Genomic DNA, 16,197 nt, shown 5'->3' with positions numbered 1-16,197 from the left:
TTCCTTTGGTAGAAGGGTGGTTGGTTGGTTGTTTGGAGGACAGAGCATGCTTGGGTGGCCCCGGGCGATAAACAGACGTTTATCCCAGCCGTCAGCTGCCTCCTTGATTTACGGGGCGCCACCGATAGCTCCTGGATTCATCTGGCCCTTGTCAAACACGTGCAGCGTTAGAGAGCGCTCACCCACCCTGGCAGGTCCACTGTGCATCCTGAACAACGCAGACGGCAACTGTCCCTTCCTGAAATGCTAATCACGTGACGGTACTGTCCTGCATGCAAGCCTTATCAGATTGTCGGAACTCAATGTAAACTGGATGATGAGGCAGAGGAATAACAACTACAAATGTTTACTTTTGTATGTGAGCTAAGCTGGCTTTGCCATTATAGTGTTTGCTGCACGAGCAAGCTTTGTTCTTCATCTGCATCGCAACTGCATGAAAAAGCTTTTTATGCAGTGCATATTTCTTATTTTATTGGTTTTAAACATAAATTTAAAACTGATATTATGACAGCTCCAGATCCCTTTAGTTCTGCTTAGAGACAGCCACTATTTAACAAAAACAAATGTTTTCAATATCAATATTCTTAATAAGAACAAATACATTGAATAAAAATATACATGTAAAATGTTAGAGGTGACAAATAGCAATTAACCAATATTCTTAACCAGTAGAGTAAAAAAGTAATGCATTTAACAATTATTTAAGATTTACCTAAATTGCAATCAGCTTTGAATCGAACGCCAGCCTCTTTCTGACTTCCACTGTTCCCTGGTGTTGTAGCGCCATCTGCTGCTACATGCAGCACAATACAAAAACAATATTTTATGGAACTACATGGTATTATCAAACACAAAAATTATTTCTGTTCAGTTGCTATCAATGCCAGGAATTAATTTTCAATTAACATATGTTGAATTATTTAACTTAGAATAAACAGTCTGAGTTAAACATTGAATTTCACACTGTGTTAAACTGTGAGTTTACTTTGTCTCTGTATAAGACACAAGACAACATCAGTATATCCTAAAGGAATAAGGGACATCGAAGCAAATACTAGAGCAAAGCATTAGTACTAATTATGTTACATGACATTGTGAGGGGTCTACAGTCTAAACACAGAGTTGGAGCAGAATGGAGAAGGACAGAGAAACACACTTACGTGATCTGACATATCCATTATACTTATATTTGGCTGAGGAGAATGCAAAGACAAGTGGCAGGTCACACGGGGGGAAAAAGGATGTAATGAAACAGGCACATTAGGAAATAGAGACATCAACATAAGAGCGGTGTGTGGAAATTAAATCAAATGCAACTATGATGAAGTACTACCAGTGAAAGGCACGACGGCATAAACCAAAAATTAAAAAGGTACAATTAATTCAAATTATGGGAACACCTAATAGTGGTGGTGATGATGATGGCAAAAACTAAGCAGACGGGTGAATCAAATGAACTGTCTATTCTGAGATTGAGCCATGCTTTTAGAGAAGTGCACTCAACCTGTAATGAGATGTAATGACAGACTAATGGCAGATTTCTTTTTTTTTATCAAAAAAGCTAGATTTGAGGTAACACAGCTTCAGTGGTAGATCTAACAAAGTAATGTTTCTCATTTTTAAAAAAAACATCTGCTTTGACGTTTTAAATTTTGACTTAAATGTGATGAGCATTGTGAGGTCTGTAGATAGAACAAATAAAGCCACCATGGGGTGCAAAGACAACAACTACATACTTAAGTGCATGTAGACATCCAGCACACACACAGCAGACACTCGCTACTCAAAACAGCCGCGGTGACAGAGCACGAATGCAAAGAGACTTGATCTTTACATGCGGTCCACATCTCTTGCATAAATAGAAATTTTAGGGAATTCTTGGAACATGGGTTCAATGCTTCACTTTTAAATCTCTTGGGTTGTTCTCGAAAAAGAGTTGACCAAGGTCTCCACTTATGCCAGAACTATTAATTATCTGGGAATTACAGTTCATGACCTAGACTGAGGAGGTACCGAAGACGGGTACCGATAGAAGTACTGCAGTGGGCATTTGAAATGAGCTCCGAGCTGCTGACACTCCCCACTCTTTCCCAGAGTCTCTTCCAGCAGTAAAGGTCACAGTGAGGGCCCAAGGCTGGCCTATGACACAGATCCTCAAACAGGGACCCACAGTGGCCCTGGCATCTGTCTCTAGCAATCTGCCCGCACTGCAGAGGCGGCAGACTAACTGGCTAGCATCTGGGGCGTAGCAAGGCGGCATAGGACAGAGGGTGGGGGGGGAGGGGGGGGGGGGGGAAGGGGGGGGGCAAGCCTGCCTGGTGGACAGGAGCTGTCAGGGCAAGTTTGGTGACAGACCAGCAGGGCTGGGAAAATGAAAATGCAAACATAATTTCCGTGTCAGAATAGATAAGGTCCCCAGCAATGAGATGCAGATGCACACACATGCACAGACACAGAGATTGAAGTGCATGTTGTTACACACACACAGCCCAAATGGCCGTGTAAGCATCTTCCGAGCCCCGGGTCTCCAACCCTTGTCCATAGCCGAGCTTTGTAAAAGCTTTCAGCCTCTCCATTATAAAAAAAAAACGGTCACGTGTCTATTTTCTCACTTTTTTCTCAGCTGGCTGCCTGTGATGATGCTCTGGTCACAAATAAAGACCATATGTAACTAATATACAGATCAAAAAAATAACTGTTTCAGCTGAACAATTCAGAACAACTTCTGGGAGTATTTCACAACTTAAACTGTTGAAGACAAGAATCAGAACACACAACCACACAAGGGGGAACTCTAATGTGTGCTTTGAGCTATATTTTTTAACTATTTACAAGTGGTAGAAACTGCTTGCCTTTGCTCTCCTCCGTCCAAAATGTCCATCTTTTTAACTGCAAAAGATTCCGCCGCTAACTCAAGCGCATGTCTTCTCTTATTTTCACTCCAACAATTCATTGTCTGACCAAACTGTAGGATTTACATATGAATGATCTCTAGTAACAGAAGACTGCTTTATTAAATGAGTCAGCTAATTTGTCCCTAGATTGCTCCATGTGCCCAAAGGGTTTATCAATCTCACCAAACATCACATTACTCACTTGAGATGAGTGCATATTAAAAATGGCTATTAAGTAGATATTGAATCATTAAAGAGCATAAAGCAACACAGGTTTGTGTTTATGTGTTGCACTGTGCTTTATTAGGTGGTCCTAATGTAACTTGCATCAGAACACAGGGGGGCATTAAATGAAAGAGTTCTATCCAAGAAATCAATTATCCAAGTACTAGGGCTAGAGAAATCTGGTTCAGATGTACAAGGGCATGAAGTCATCATGGATAAAGACGTCTTATTCTTTCAGTCCGCTGGGTACAAAACAGGGGAAATGGAGAGAGGGAATCCAACAATCCCTGGCTGACAAAGCCCAATGCACTCCTTTAGTAAACTCACTTTGTTCAGACAAAGTCAGAGTTAAAAAGGGAAAGAAATCTAAGACAGGGGAGGCTTTCCTGAAATCCTACAGGGGGTTGAGGGAGAAGTGAGATCAGTAACCATGTAATGGCCAGTAATTGGTACCGAGGGATATCAGCGCAGGCCGAACTACAAGAGGCCAAGCCAAACTCATCATGGTGTGTTTGACACTAATCTAGGCTGAGTCGGCAGACGGTGGGAGAATGTTGAGAAGGAAATCGGATCTGTATGTCTGAACCCAACGCTTTGATAGCTAGGTCTACTGATGCCATGTGTAATTGACAGACAATTTAGCATTTCCCATCCACTCAAAATCGAAAGGAAGGTGATCCGCTAAGAGGTTTTGTCCTCCGACCTTTTCTTCATCAAGCGAACTATCACTATTTTGTCGTTCTCATTTTGTGTTTTTGTCTCCTCTATTCTTGTCTATTTCTTGTTCTTTCCTACGATACAAAGCCTCTCTCTTTACCATTTAATTTTATTCCCCCTCCCCCTAATTCTCATCCCTTCTCTCATGCAGTGTATGTGACGTAGACTGTTAAAGAGTGCAGGAGATAGGTACACTACCTAACACAATTTCAAACAATTGTGATCAGAGGCTGAGCAGGCCATTTTATACAATAAAATGTACAAATTGACACTTTCTGTCCAAAAAACAGTGTTAATTGTGGGAAGAATTGGATGTGTTCTTCTTGCTATTGTTCTTTTCTAAAAGCCTAAAAGAGTAAAAGGGCACATTGGGTGCTTGAGATATTATTAGTTACATTCTTGAACCAGTGTCACCAATAAAACTGTGTTTAATATCAGTGCGCTGCACCTCATTTATAAGGCTCGACAAGACTGTTAGAAATCTTCAAAACATCGTTTCAGGTGTGATTTTCTCTTATCTTCTGCATTAAAGTGAAACTAAAGACTCTGAACAGTCGATCGGTAAGGTTAAGTCAAAAGTAAAAGAAAAAAAGTAACAGAAGCAAAGCTGCTTTAACTGAAAAATGTGCAAACTGAAAACAGTGTTAACTCAGACGTTTGTAAGGACCTTCAAATGAAATATATAAGACAATCATTTAACAAACACTATCAGAGAATAAAATAACATGTTCCATTTTGTTATATGCAGATATCTTACCTTTACAGTTCGAAATACATCAAATCCAACAACTGCATGACTGATCCAGCATGCGTTAGCCACATGTCTAACACCTACAGTACTGTACAGTACAGCAGCACCACAGAGCCACACCATCACTAACCCACCACACATAGTACAGTCATGAAATCAAACAAATAGTTTCAAATGAATGATGAATAACTGAAAAATACTGATAAAATGTAACTGCAAATAACACAAAATTAAAAGATGAAGAGTTGAAATAAAATCAATAGAAAAAAAAACATAGATAGATAGATATATAGAGAGATAGAGAGATAGATAGAGAGATAGAATTTATAAATTAAAAAATGTATTCACAGCTACACAAACTATGGAGTCACAGTTAACAGATCACACCACATAGACGACATCACAGACACACACGTACACGTACAGTACCTCTCAGACACACACGTACACGTACAGTACCTCTGCATGGTACAATATACACGGAGCACACACCACAGACATCTAACAGCATGTGTTGGGGCGGTGTAACTTACAGGCACGTAAAGTGGTTGCGCAATCATGAACAGAGACAGAGGAAAGTGGGTAGGCCCTCTGAAGGGTGTCCATGTTATTATGTACACCGCCTGACATGCAAGAGCAGTCTTGCTCTGAACAGCCGCAATCAAAACAACATGCCAGTTTCATTCGTTTGTAGACGGACATCCTGGCTACAGTCATGTTTTGGGATGAGAGGAGAGGAAAAGCAGCAGGTTAATGGCAAAAGGAGAAATATTTATCCAGGGGAAGTCGGAAGTTAACTTCATCAGAAAGTACAAGCCTTAGCCACCTGCTCCCACAGACTTAAGCCCCAAATTAAATTAACATGTTCCAAGCGCCAAGATTTATTTCAAATTCGAATTACTTTACCTGAAAAAAGTCGTCATTTTTATTTTGATTTCTTGTCGGAAGAGTCAAATTAGGACACATTAAAATTCAACAATATTATTAAGAGAATAATCATACTCATGTCTATGGACTGAGTCTGGAGAGGTCAAGCTGTGAGCTAAGGCTGTAACAGGTCACAAGGCAAAACTATAACAGTGGGAAAGAGGGTTGAGGACAAAGGAAAGAGGGAGGGAGGCATTCAGGGAGAGAGAGGCATGAGCAATGTCTTCAGCAGCAACCTCATACAATGTTTCATACATTTGTACATCCTCTATCCGTTTGGCTAAAGGAGTGGATCACGTACCTGTATCCCATCATGCAGCTGTAGCGGCTCTGTCCGAGGCATCACACTATTCTACTGGCTAGACGGGCCAAGACATGCTACTGTATAAGTTTCACTGCTCCACTGCCCAAGGGAAGCTTCACTCTAATGTGCATGCAAGTCTAGATAAAGGACGTATATGTTAGTAACTATTCTGTGATTTCTTTGTCAATTTAAAGTGAGCATATGTAACTTTTGAAAGAGGAAACAACATTTTTGTCTTACAGATGTATAAGTAATAAAATGCACAATTGCTTGAGGTGAAATTACTTGTGTCCATCCAAAAAAAATCAGGTCACAATGGCATTTGTTACTAACTAAATATATGTTGGCCTGCATCATCACTGTTACTGTATATTTATAAGGATCAACCCCAATGCCATAATGATTGTATGAAAGAGTTTCATTGATGTTTCTATCTAATTATCGTCCCAAAGAAAATGCAATTTGGAAAATAGGTGCTCTCGTTTAGGTAATATTGGATGTGAAAGTAGTATTACACAACTAAAAACTCCTTAACTACTAGTCAGCCTGCAGCCCAACAACTGTAAGCAGACACTTTCTATCTTTGTGGTATGTATGTATGTGTGTGTGTGTGTGTGTGTGTGTGTGTGTGTCTGTTGCTGTGTGTGTGAAGCTCTGAACCCCGAGGGAAGCAGGAGTGAAAGTCCCCAGAGTAGCACATCTAGATTGCTGTGACTCTGGGCAGAAACAGTCCCTGGTCCCCATTCTCTCATTGCCAAGGTGCAAACAGACAGCAGGCTAATACTGTCTGGCACCTTTACAGAGACACTTTCAGCATCTTTGACTCTTGAGTCACATCGGAAAATAAGATCCTGAATGAAGTAATGTGTTTCAGCTTCTGGCCAGGGAAAGAATGGGAAACGCAGATCATAACCCATGGGGATGAAGGCATCAGGGACTGTTGTATCCTGTGGCATGCACATGTGCCTTATGAGCATGTAATAAGCATGCAGAAAACGTAGTTCTGGTCTTAGCAACAAGAGAAGCTACAGAGATAACTGTTCACAGTGTTGAAACAGTTTGGGGGTATGGTAGACAAGGTGCAGCGATGATATCACTTCATGCTGGAATTTCTTAACTTCAGAGTTTCTGCTTAGGCATTCAGAACACGGAGTACATGTTGTTGTTTTTTTACAATGTAGATTATTGACACATGGAAAGGGAGTGATGGATAACACAAGACACATACACAAACAGACAGACAGACACACACGCCGACAATGTCTTTGACTTCTGACTTCACAAATACCCAGATTCTGGCCTTGAATGATAAGGTGTTCATTTCAGGGCATTCCTAATTGAAGATTCAACATGACGGCTGCCCTGATAAACTGTCTGCATGGGTTCAATCAGTCACCATCTCCCATAATCCACCAAGTCACAACATACTCAAACAGAAGCTATCAGGGCACTATGTTGAATAGGAAGGATGTCCCAAAGAAAGCACCATTCTGATATACCCCCCTAAGACTTCCTTATTCAGCAAAGAGTGCAAGGAAACTGACACTGTTACAGAAGCTCAAGAGTTGAACTCTTGAGCGATAGCAAACACAGTGCACAGTAGCTTATTGCAGTGGAGGCAGAAAAGAGTGCAGAAGACGAATGCTTTTGTCCTTGGAAAGGCAGCCATTCTGCACAAACACACAGCCTTCACCAAACGCCAACTACACCATATCATATAAACAAAACATTAAGGACCACAAAGTGATGAAACAAACTCAGGCTGAGGAATTTAACAAACTGTAGATCCGTTTTTTGATTCAATTTATTACTCCAATGCACAGAAACACCAATTTCATCCTTGCATGTTTTGCTGAACAGGTTTCAGGGGATTTAAGTTTCCTCTACAGACATCACCATTTGAGTATTGTATTATTAGACATGACTCTGGCATGGCATCGCCATCTAGTGGCAATCTAACGCTCTGGCAACACTGTACTGCTAGTGAACCAGCGCAGCGAGTCAAATAAAAAGGGGGCCTAACATCTGCCTAGATTTGAAATGCACAAGACGTGTGTGGTGACATTTCAACTCTGAGAGGAACTGATGATCTCTGAAACCTCGGCCAGAGCAGGACGAGGACCCAAAGTTTAGAAAAGGGCTGAGTTCACAGAGAAGTGGGGCAAGGGGGATACCAGATTGTTTTGATTGTGTTTTGGCAACCTAGCTCGTTAGGATTTGCAGAACTTCCCACAAGGACATTTTCTGCTCTCTGAAAGTACAGCCACACACAAAACCTCCTTTGACAGAAAGCAGATCAATTTAAACCTCAGTGGTTCTTGTTAATTTCCTTCCCCTCGTGTTAGCTCTTCTAAATCTATGATTACTGTATGACATCCGTGATTTTTAGTACGTTCCTTCTGTACTTTCTTGCAGCATGACACTATAGGGAGGTTAATCATCGATAATGGCATAAGACTTGCCGCAGATTGCCTTCCAAATGACATATACGAGTTTGGCTTGATGATCAAATAGTGAGGGAAAACTGCAGATCTCACCGGCCACATCCGATTAAGTCACACTTAATTGTCGTTTTCAGTAAGAGCATCAGCTGACTGGGGCTGTCAGGAGGAGGCCTGATGCTGGTGTGAGTTTTATTCCAGCTGTTTTGGTTTTGGTCTGGTCTAAACACAGCACAGTAGAAATGAGAGGCGAGGAGAAGGATGCAGAAGCTACATTGGTACATGCAACATAGATACAGTATACTATTAGCTGAAGAGGAAAAAACAACTGCACTGCACTCTGGGTAATAGTACAGTCATTTTCTTTTTACTCACAATACATCACTACCAGTGAGTAGTTAAAATAAAGTGGTGTTTTCCAATGGCAGCAGGGAATGAAATACATCAAAAGTGTGTCACTGGTCATAAAGAAACATGGGAAAAACAACAGAAGAGAACACAACATGATAGAACAGAACATATTGTCAGACAGACATCCCTTGCAGTAATGGAACTGTCATCTTTCTAAATGCAACTCTCTTGTTGGGAACTAATAACTTGAAACGCAACGCCATGTCGATCACTTCTAGGACGTGACAATATTAAGAAAGCAAACCGAAGTAAACAGTTTGTCTCAATAAAACCAGAGCGTGAAAAGCCTGATGATTCTATTGAGCTGGGAGAGAAAGAGATTGTCTAAATAATTGAAATGACACAGACAAAAGGAGGAAATGGTGGGTATCTTTTTTGAAAACCAGGCTTTGTCTCTAACAGGCTGCTTACTGTAATTGTCTGTGACCTTTTGTAGAAATATGGGATATTCACCTGAATTATTTATCCAGTGGCTAACATGAAGTGACTACCGTGCATAGGTCAGGTTATATTCATGTGCTGTTCCTGCCTTAATGGTAATGTTATGTCTGCAGAAATAAAGAGGGAAACTATCCATTTGACAGGGGCGTATGGGTGTATCGTCTGAAATTTAACAATTAAGATCACGGTGGCTGAGTGCAGTACTCTCAAATACTCTCATAGCATTTACATGTAAAACGAATATAATAACAGTGGGTCATATCCAATAATACTTTAAATGTTACAGTAAAAAATCTCATTGTCTTATGCATCGTCTCTCTTATTGTGGATGTTTTCCTGTTTTTGGTCTGTACAGCTGTCAACACAATTTCAATTATATCTACTAAATGCCTCATGTCAAACACTGTATCACTACAAAGAAGAATAAAGAAGAAAGCACACACTCAAATATAACACCTACATTTCTTCTAGGGAAAAAACTAATCAGATATTGACTGATGATCATACCATGATGGATGTTATGGAAGTTCAAATGAGACCCATAATAAACACTTTCCTAAGGGTGTAATGGTGCGACAACATACAGTTTTACCTTTAAAATCACAGTGCCGTGGTACAGAGGAACAATGACACAATGAGAGGTACAGTTTATAAACCGTAAGTATGATGAGACACACAGACCCACAGGTAGGTTTTGGAGCGAGAGGAAGGGACGGAGGGGCGTCGATGGGGCAAAATAAAGGCGCAGCTACTCACGTCGTTTGCAGCCACACTTCTTGATCCGCTTAGCGTCTGTGATGTCGTCATGACAAGCTTTGCAGTAGAAAAATGCTCTAAAAGTGACACAGTAAAAATGTTCAGCACTTAAAATAATCAAACTGCCCATTCGACATAATTAGTGAGCAGCCGATCATCAGGATCGCCGTATTACCTCTTAACTTCCTTGGCATCACTGGCGATAAAAAATCCCAGTGTTCCTTCCTGCAACTTGACGTGGTTGCCCGGGTTGATGAGGATGCTGGGTTATCAGAGAAATAGACACATCGTGCTCATTAACTTCTGGACAACACTCAGTTCATGAACATAACGTGCTAATCAAGAGGAATGGTACACAGACTTGTTGATGCCGTTAATCGGATGTGCACTGTGCTTATCTGGGCTTGTTTGATTTTGGGCAATTTGCTGATGTGATACTCTCATGGATGGACAGAATGTACAACAGTATGACCGCACATTCAATTTGAATTATTTTCTTTATAGCATGGTATTGGTTTGCCACAGGGTGAGAAGGGGGACAGAGAGGTACAAGTAAAGGCACACGGGCAGAAAGAATTAAAATTATGGCTATGGAGTGGTTTTAGCGTCAGCACTCAAATACAGTCATCTAGTCACAACACATGTTATGATGGCCACTGAGACATGGCTGTAGTACAGAGAATGTACAGTAAGAGTTGTTATCTCGGTTAGTAATTGACAGTGGGATGCAAGGGAATGAACAGCTCCTTTTCCTGCCAATACAAAGCTGATTGTACTCCGGTGACTCTGCTATAGTATTTAGGATTGCTCTAAAGTTAAGTCCAAAGGTGGATAAACTCATATCAACATATGTAGTGACTCTGCTCACTTGAATTACAGGGTGAAAATAATTACAATGCATGTCCAGCAAGGTCAATAATGACTTAAAATTATATATTACATTAATTATATGAATATCTAAAGACACAAATATGCTGGCATGCTGAAAAACAGCTGCACTAAAAAGAAATATCAAGGGATATATTAGCAAACCATTTTGATTTTTGTGTGGGACTCAGTTTATTTACCTGAGCGCTTAAAGTGACTGGCTGTATCATTCCCCATTAATTAGACTGAGACAACGGGTAGACGCAGCACACACATACTGTACACTCATACATACACCCACACACACACACACTGGTCATTAATGGTTACCTGTGGGCAACAATCATCAATGATGTGAGTGTGAACTAAGAAATCTAAACACTGAACCCACAAACCTTTAAGGGTCACACTCCTTCAAAATACGACGAGCCCAGATGAAAGATGATGAACTATTGATCTTTATATTTAATTTACTCAGTTATAAACTAAAGCTTTTGGCAATTTGTGACATTACTACTTTCATATGGCTCAGGAAACTACCGTCAGTGCTAGGGTAACGCGTCTCTTACTATCTTGAATTCAAATCTTTGTATTCTAAATAACTATTTTGTGACATTTTGAAAAAGTATGTTATCTGTGCCGACTCAGAGCAGAAGTGAAGTATTACTTTTAAGAAAACATCTTTCTTACTACATCTTTCCTCTGGGCTCTGGAAAAGGCTACATCGGAGAAAATAAACAAAAATATTAAGGGAGCAATTGAATCCATACACATGTCGGGCCGTGATCAAATTGCACCAGTCATGCAGATTAAGATTTTTTTTCCCACCACATTTTTTCTTTTCAATAAGTATAATAGAATCTAACATTCTCTCAGATTGAATGGCCCCCAGAGAACTAAACAGGCGTTACACCTGGCATGCTCTTTAGTGAAAATAAATGAAAGAAATAGATCAAAGATCACAGTTCCACAAACATTGCTGCCCAAATCTGAGATTTTACAGGAGTATCTATCCAAGAGATTTGACTTCGCTCAGGTGCAAACTGGTGAATAGAAGCTTAAAAAAGCATATCAAAACCTCATATTGTGAGCAACAAAGCAAGCATCAAACACCTTATGTGATAGTGTCATACCATGCAGTTACAGTACCAAACAGCATGAGGAGGACAATAATCAAACAGAAAGGCATAGCCACTGCGGTACAGGTATAGGGACAGGTACGTAGATGCAGACGGTTGCAGTAACTTCTGTGCAGTTGGATTGTTTCTCAAACACCAAACTGACAGGAAGTGACCTCACTTAGAAACATCTACTCGAGAGACGGACAAGCGTGACGGAACATTGTGGCTGAGACGCAGAAAAATGCACACACTCAAACTCTCCCTCTCGAGGTAATCACACATAAACCAGACGTACAGACAGGCACAGATGGATATACATTTAGCACGGACAACATGAGAGGGTGATGGAATGCAAAAGTGAAATGTGGAACACGTGTGAATCTTTTAGCCTGTGGTTATTTTATTTCAGTTTGGATCAACTTAATGCTATCCAAAATTCAACACTTCCATGCCTTTCCTAGTGTGTGAATTGATGAAAAGAAAAGATTGGTGAGGTGCTGCTGGTGTAATGAAACCATGAAGAAAAAGATATATGATATTATATCAGCCACTGCAACAACAGCAATGGTGGCGATAATATATTTCCAGATTAAATCCATAATATAGAACAGCAGATTATCAGTGTTTATCGACACATCTGAGGTCTAAGTTATGTGTATACAAACTCCTCAATGATTCTGAGTCAAAGAAGCATTAAGTACTGATTTAAAAACACCATGAGTGGAATAACTAGCTTGGCAAAGCAAACATACAGTAGGGTAACAACTGGGCAACACTGAAAAAGAACTGAAAGTGAGAGAAACAAACTAAGCAAAGGACTGGCAAAGGACAAAACTCAAAATATCAAATAGGAGGTAGATATGGAGAGAGGGTGAGCGTTTGGCCTTGGTACACCGACAACAGCAAAGACAAAGAAACAGCACTTCTACAAACATGTCCAATTTATCTACCCTCTCTCTGCCTGCAAAGAAGTTAGTGCGTTAAGCACAAGGGACACCATAAAAAAAGAGTTAGAAAAAGAGGCCTGTGAGATAGTGTTTGGAAAAATATCCTTGGGGAAACTCCCAAAGTCAGAAGCTTTAAAGTGCTGGAGATTGGGTTGAACTTTGGAAGTAAGATAAGGTAGAGGGCATACCGCTTTCGGCTTCTGCAAACAACAAGAAAGAATCTCAAATCAAACAGTTGTCATGAACATAAAAGAAGAGGAGAATATGCTTCGAATGTTTCTCTTGTTATTCAGTAGGTACACCTTATATGGCAGCACGAGAAGCAACTCTGTACAGACACACAATTAAGTTATTTCATGCTTGTCCAAAGGTGAGGTCCTTGCACCTAAAAAAATGAATGTTTACTAAAAACAAATTCAGTTTGATTTAAAAGGTGGTTATCTTTTGACAAAGGCGTGATTAAACCAAATGGCAATGGAAATTGTGGCAGTACATCTTCTAGAAAAGGGCTGAAGGTATACGGAAAAGTATGCCTTATTGTGGCATCATCAAAATCACGAGAAAAAACTATTTTCAATAACTTAACTAGCTCAAAGGAATTAAGACCACAGACAGAAACTGGGATACATCCCAGTGTGGGATCAAATATGTACACAACTACAAAATTTAGAAATTTGGTTTTAACTTGCAATATCACAATTACCATATTTAACATGCAACTCTTCCAGTAGACAAAAAAACATTTGCCACAGGTGAATGGGGAAGAGTGAGTGAGATTTGGCAATTGAAATTACTGAAAAATAGCACTTCATGTATCATGTTGTTGTTGGCGATAAGACGGACACTGATGTAGTTACTTGTTATCACACAGAGTGAACAGGGACACAAAAGAATCAAGTTGACATGAAATTTGAATGTGCAGCAAATTGGTTAATCAGGTGTGAATGTGTCTTTTAATTGACGGCACAATATAATCAACATAGGACAAAACAATGTTGCAGTGCCGTTACCTACAGTAATAAACCAAGTTGAAATTTCAACCAGATCTTTATCCTTTATCCTGCATACCTGCAAAGTTTGGTAAAAGTATCAGACTTATGTAGTTACCACCACCGACAACATACAGTCAGTATCACCAGTCCCAAAAGTTGTCATCAGAATTCACTTAAATTTTGAGGAACGTGAGGCCATGAGGGAAAAGGAATGAGTGAGTTGTTGGTGCAGATCCATGTTTTTTTGGAACATTTCTGCTAAATTATCATGTACCACCACACTGTGTGAAATGTTTTGGCACACTAAAATGAAAAACAGAAATTCAAGATGACTGTGCAGCCTTGGCAGAGGTTCGTGCTCTCTGAGTGCTTTCTAGTTGTGTTGTGTGTAATGATGCTCGTATTGGCATGCTGTTATTCAAATGTCATTCACCAACTTATTGTCAGTCAAATGTGATATGATCATCAACTGTTGTTAAAGCTACAAAGAGGATTTAGCGGGGGAAAAAAATAAGATTTTATTAAAAGATCCGCTTGAAGCGAGTCACACAGCAGTTCACTTTTAACACAGTTGTACCCGACGTTAGTGGAAGAAAGATGCAATAAACAAACCTGCTCTCCATCTGCTCGGACTTGTATTCGATGGCAATAAGCAGCAGCTTCAGCTTCACGTAGCACAGCCTGTAAAACATGTGCACTTATTAGAGGACAGCAGTGGATGAGCAAATGACTGATGTGTTCAAACGCCTTTGAAATTCACATCTTGTGTTTCTTTCTTCACTCCAGAATTGTTAGCTATACCTACCACTGACAGTGGGCTTTCTGAGCGAGGAAAGAGCGATACTTACTCACAGACAGTGGGGAAGGTGAGGCCGACAAAGGCACTGGACAAATACTCTGTGTACATCTCATTAGCCACCCCTTCTAGGTAATACTTCTGCCATGTATCCTCCTCAATCTGACAAAAAAACAAGCACGGAAATGTCACATGTGAGGATAAGACAAAAAAAAAAAAAAAAAAAAGCAACACTGTTTTCCTTCAAATAGCGGCCCAATGTGGTCTGCAGATGTTCCACCGCACAACATCAGCCTGGTCATTATAAGCTGATCCATCATCTTTATGACAAGAGAACAGTTCTTTGAAAGAGAGAAGCACCTCTTCAATTTTGAGCCACAGACACACTGAACAGATTCCATATGAAATCTCACAGTAAAATATGACGTGCCAGGGCGACTGAAATCATTTTAATGGAAGTCTTTCTCTGGACAAAGATGTCTAAACTTTCCGGGGAATGTACTGTGTTTGATAGATCTAGTCCATCTGTCGGCAGTACTGTATCCACTCATTTACAAAAATGCAATGTGAGAATTCATTCATCCCTATTACTGCAGTCCGTTCAGAAGGAGCGACTGAGACAAGGCAAGTTAATCTTGTCCTCTGTGTTACCTCAATGAAGGACCTCATAGAGAAGAGGTTGGCTAGCATGGTGGACAGGCCCTGAGCCAGACAGCTCTGGGCAATGAAGCCTGCCTTCAGCTCCGCCAGACAGATAGCATCGTCACCCTCCCTCCAGTTCCAGCTTGGAATGTTCAGCAGATGGGCCTTCATCACATGACAGACAAAGGAGGTCACAAGACACAGAAATCTAAGCAAATGGTTCATATTTCTTAAAAGGGGGAACATCATGCTCCTTTTCAGGCCCATACTTGTACTTTGGGCTGGGTTTCATGTCCACAGGGTTTCATGTCCACATGATTTAATCTTCAAAAAAACACAATCATTTTCTGTCTGTCTGAATAAACCTGTAACTACCCTCCGTCTGTAATGCTCCGGTTTAGCGCCCGTCTCTCTTTTAGATTTCTTTTCCCCAAAATGTTAAAATGCAAAAACACTATATTTGTAGGGTGTCATTTTCAAAAATGCTCGCTAACAAAAGTGATTCTTTCCTTAGAATTTAAAATATATATATATAACAATACGTCTTTAAATACCTGTTAACTTCAATGCTTAGCAACACAATAATGTATGTAACTTTCATGATAGTCGTTATGAATTGGAGCAATGAAAAGGTCGATATTTGCATGAATTGTCATGTTATATGTTACCAGTCCTTCTGGAGTCAAGGGAGCGAGTGGTCAATGGAGTGCGCGGTCATTTGTTTAAAACATGTTGCTATGAATTACCAACTGATGAAACAAACTACTGAAATGCAGCACACAGCAGACGTTGTTGCGGGTTATCCCCTGATATACACGTTTGGTCTTGTGAGATAAATAAAGAGCATCAAGATGAAGCGATCTTATATCTCACAGGGCACCAAGACGTCTTACCTTATTGTGGTACTGTAGCATTTGTGTGATTATTCTGATCTTGGGATGGTAGTTCTTGATCGAAATAACCCT

At 40.2% G+C, this 16,197-nt stretch overlaps 1 protein-coding gene across 10 annotated transcripts in view; it reads right to left on the bottom strand.

Moving 5' to 3' along the window:
- Positions 1-16,197, bottom strand: part of kcnma1a (potassium large conductance calcium-activated channel, subfamily M, alpha member 1a) — a 121,227-nt gene that overhangs the window by 23,346 nt on the left and 81,684 nt on the right. For 6 of the 10 annotated variants that reach the window (XM_076085575.1, XM_076085574.1, XM_076085570.1 and 3 more), the window contains exons 13-18: positions 16,126-16,195; positions 15,242-15,397; positions 14,643-14,752; positions 14,407-14,475; positions 10,043-10,129; positions 9,868-9,944 (exon numbers count right to left, since the gene is read on the bottom strand). In XM_076085575.1, the coding sequence (XP_075941690.1) occupies positions 9,868-9,944; positions 10,043-10,129; positions 14,407-14,475; positions 14,643-14,752; positions 15,242-15,397; positions 16,126-16,195 (569 nt within the window). Of the gene's footprint in view, positions 1-5,120; positions 5,295-9,867; positions 9,945-10,042; positions 10,130-12,990; positions 13,003-14,406; positions 14,476-14,642; positions 14,753-15,241; positions 15,398-16,125; positions 16,196-16,197 lie in introns of all 10 variants that reach the window. The other 4 variants (XM_076085571.1, XM_076085569.1, XM_076085567.1 and 1 more) reach the window with 2 other exon arrangements.

This window comes from Anarhichas minor, unplaced genomic scaffold, assembly GCF_050575085.1.
Source record: "Anarhichas minor isolate MPS153535 unplaced genomic scaffold, ASM5057508v1 ptg000174l, whole genome shotgun sequence".
NCBI lineage: Eukaryota > Metazoa > Chordata > Actinopteri > Perciformes > Anarhichadidae > Anarhichas > Anarhichas minor.
Note: the sequence above shows the minus strand (reverse complement) of the source record. Positions and strands in the feature narration are given on the sequence as shown.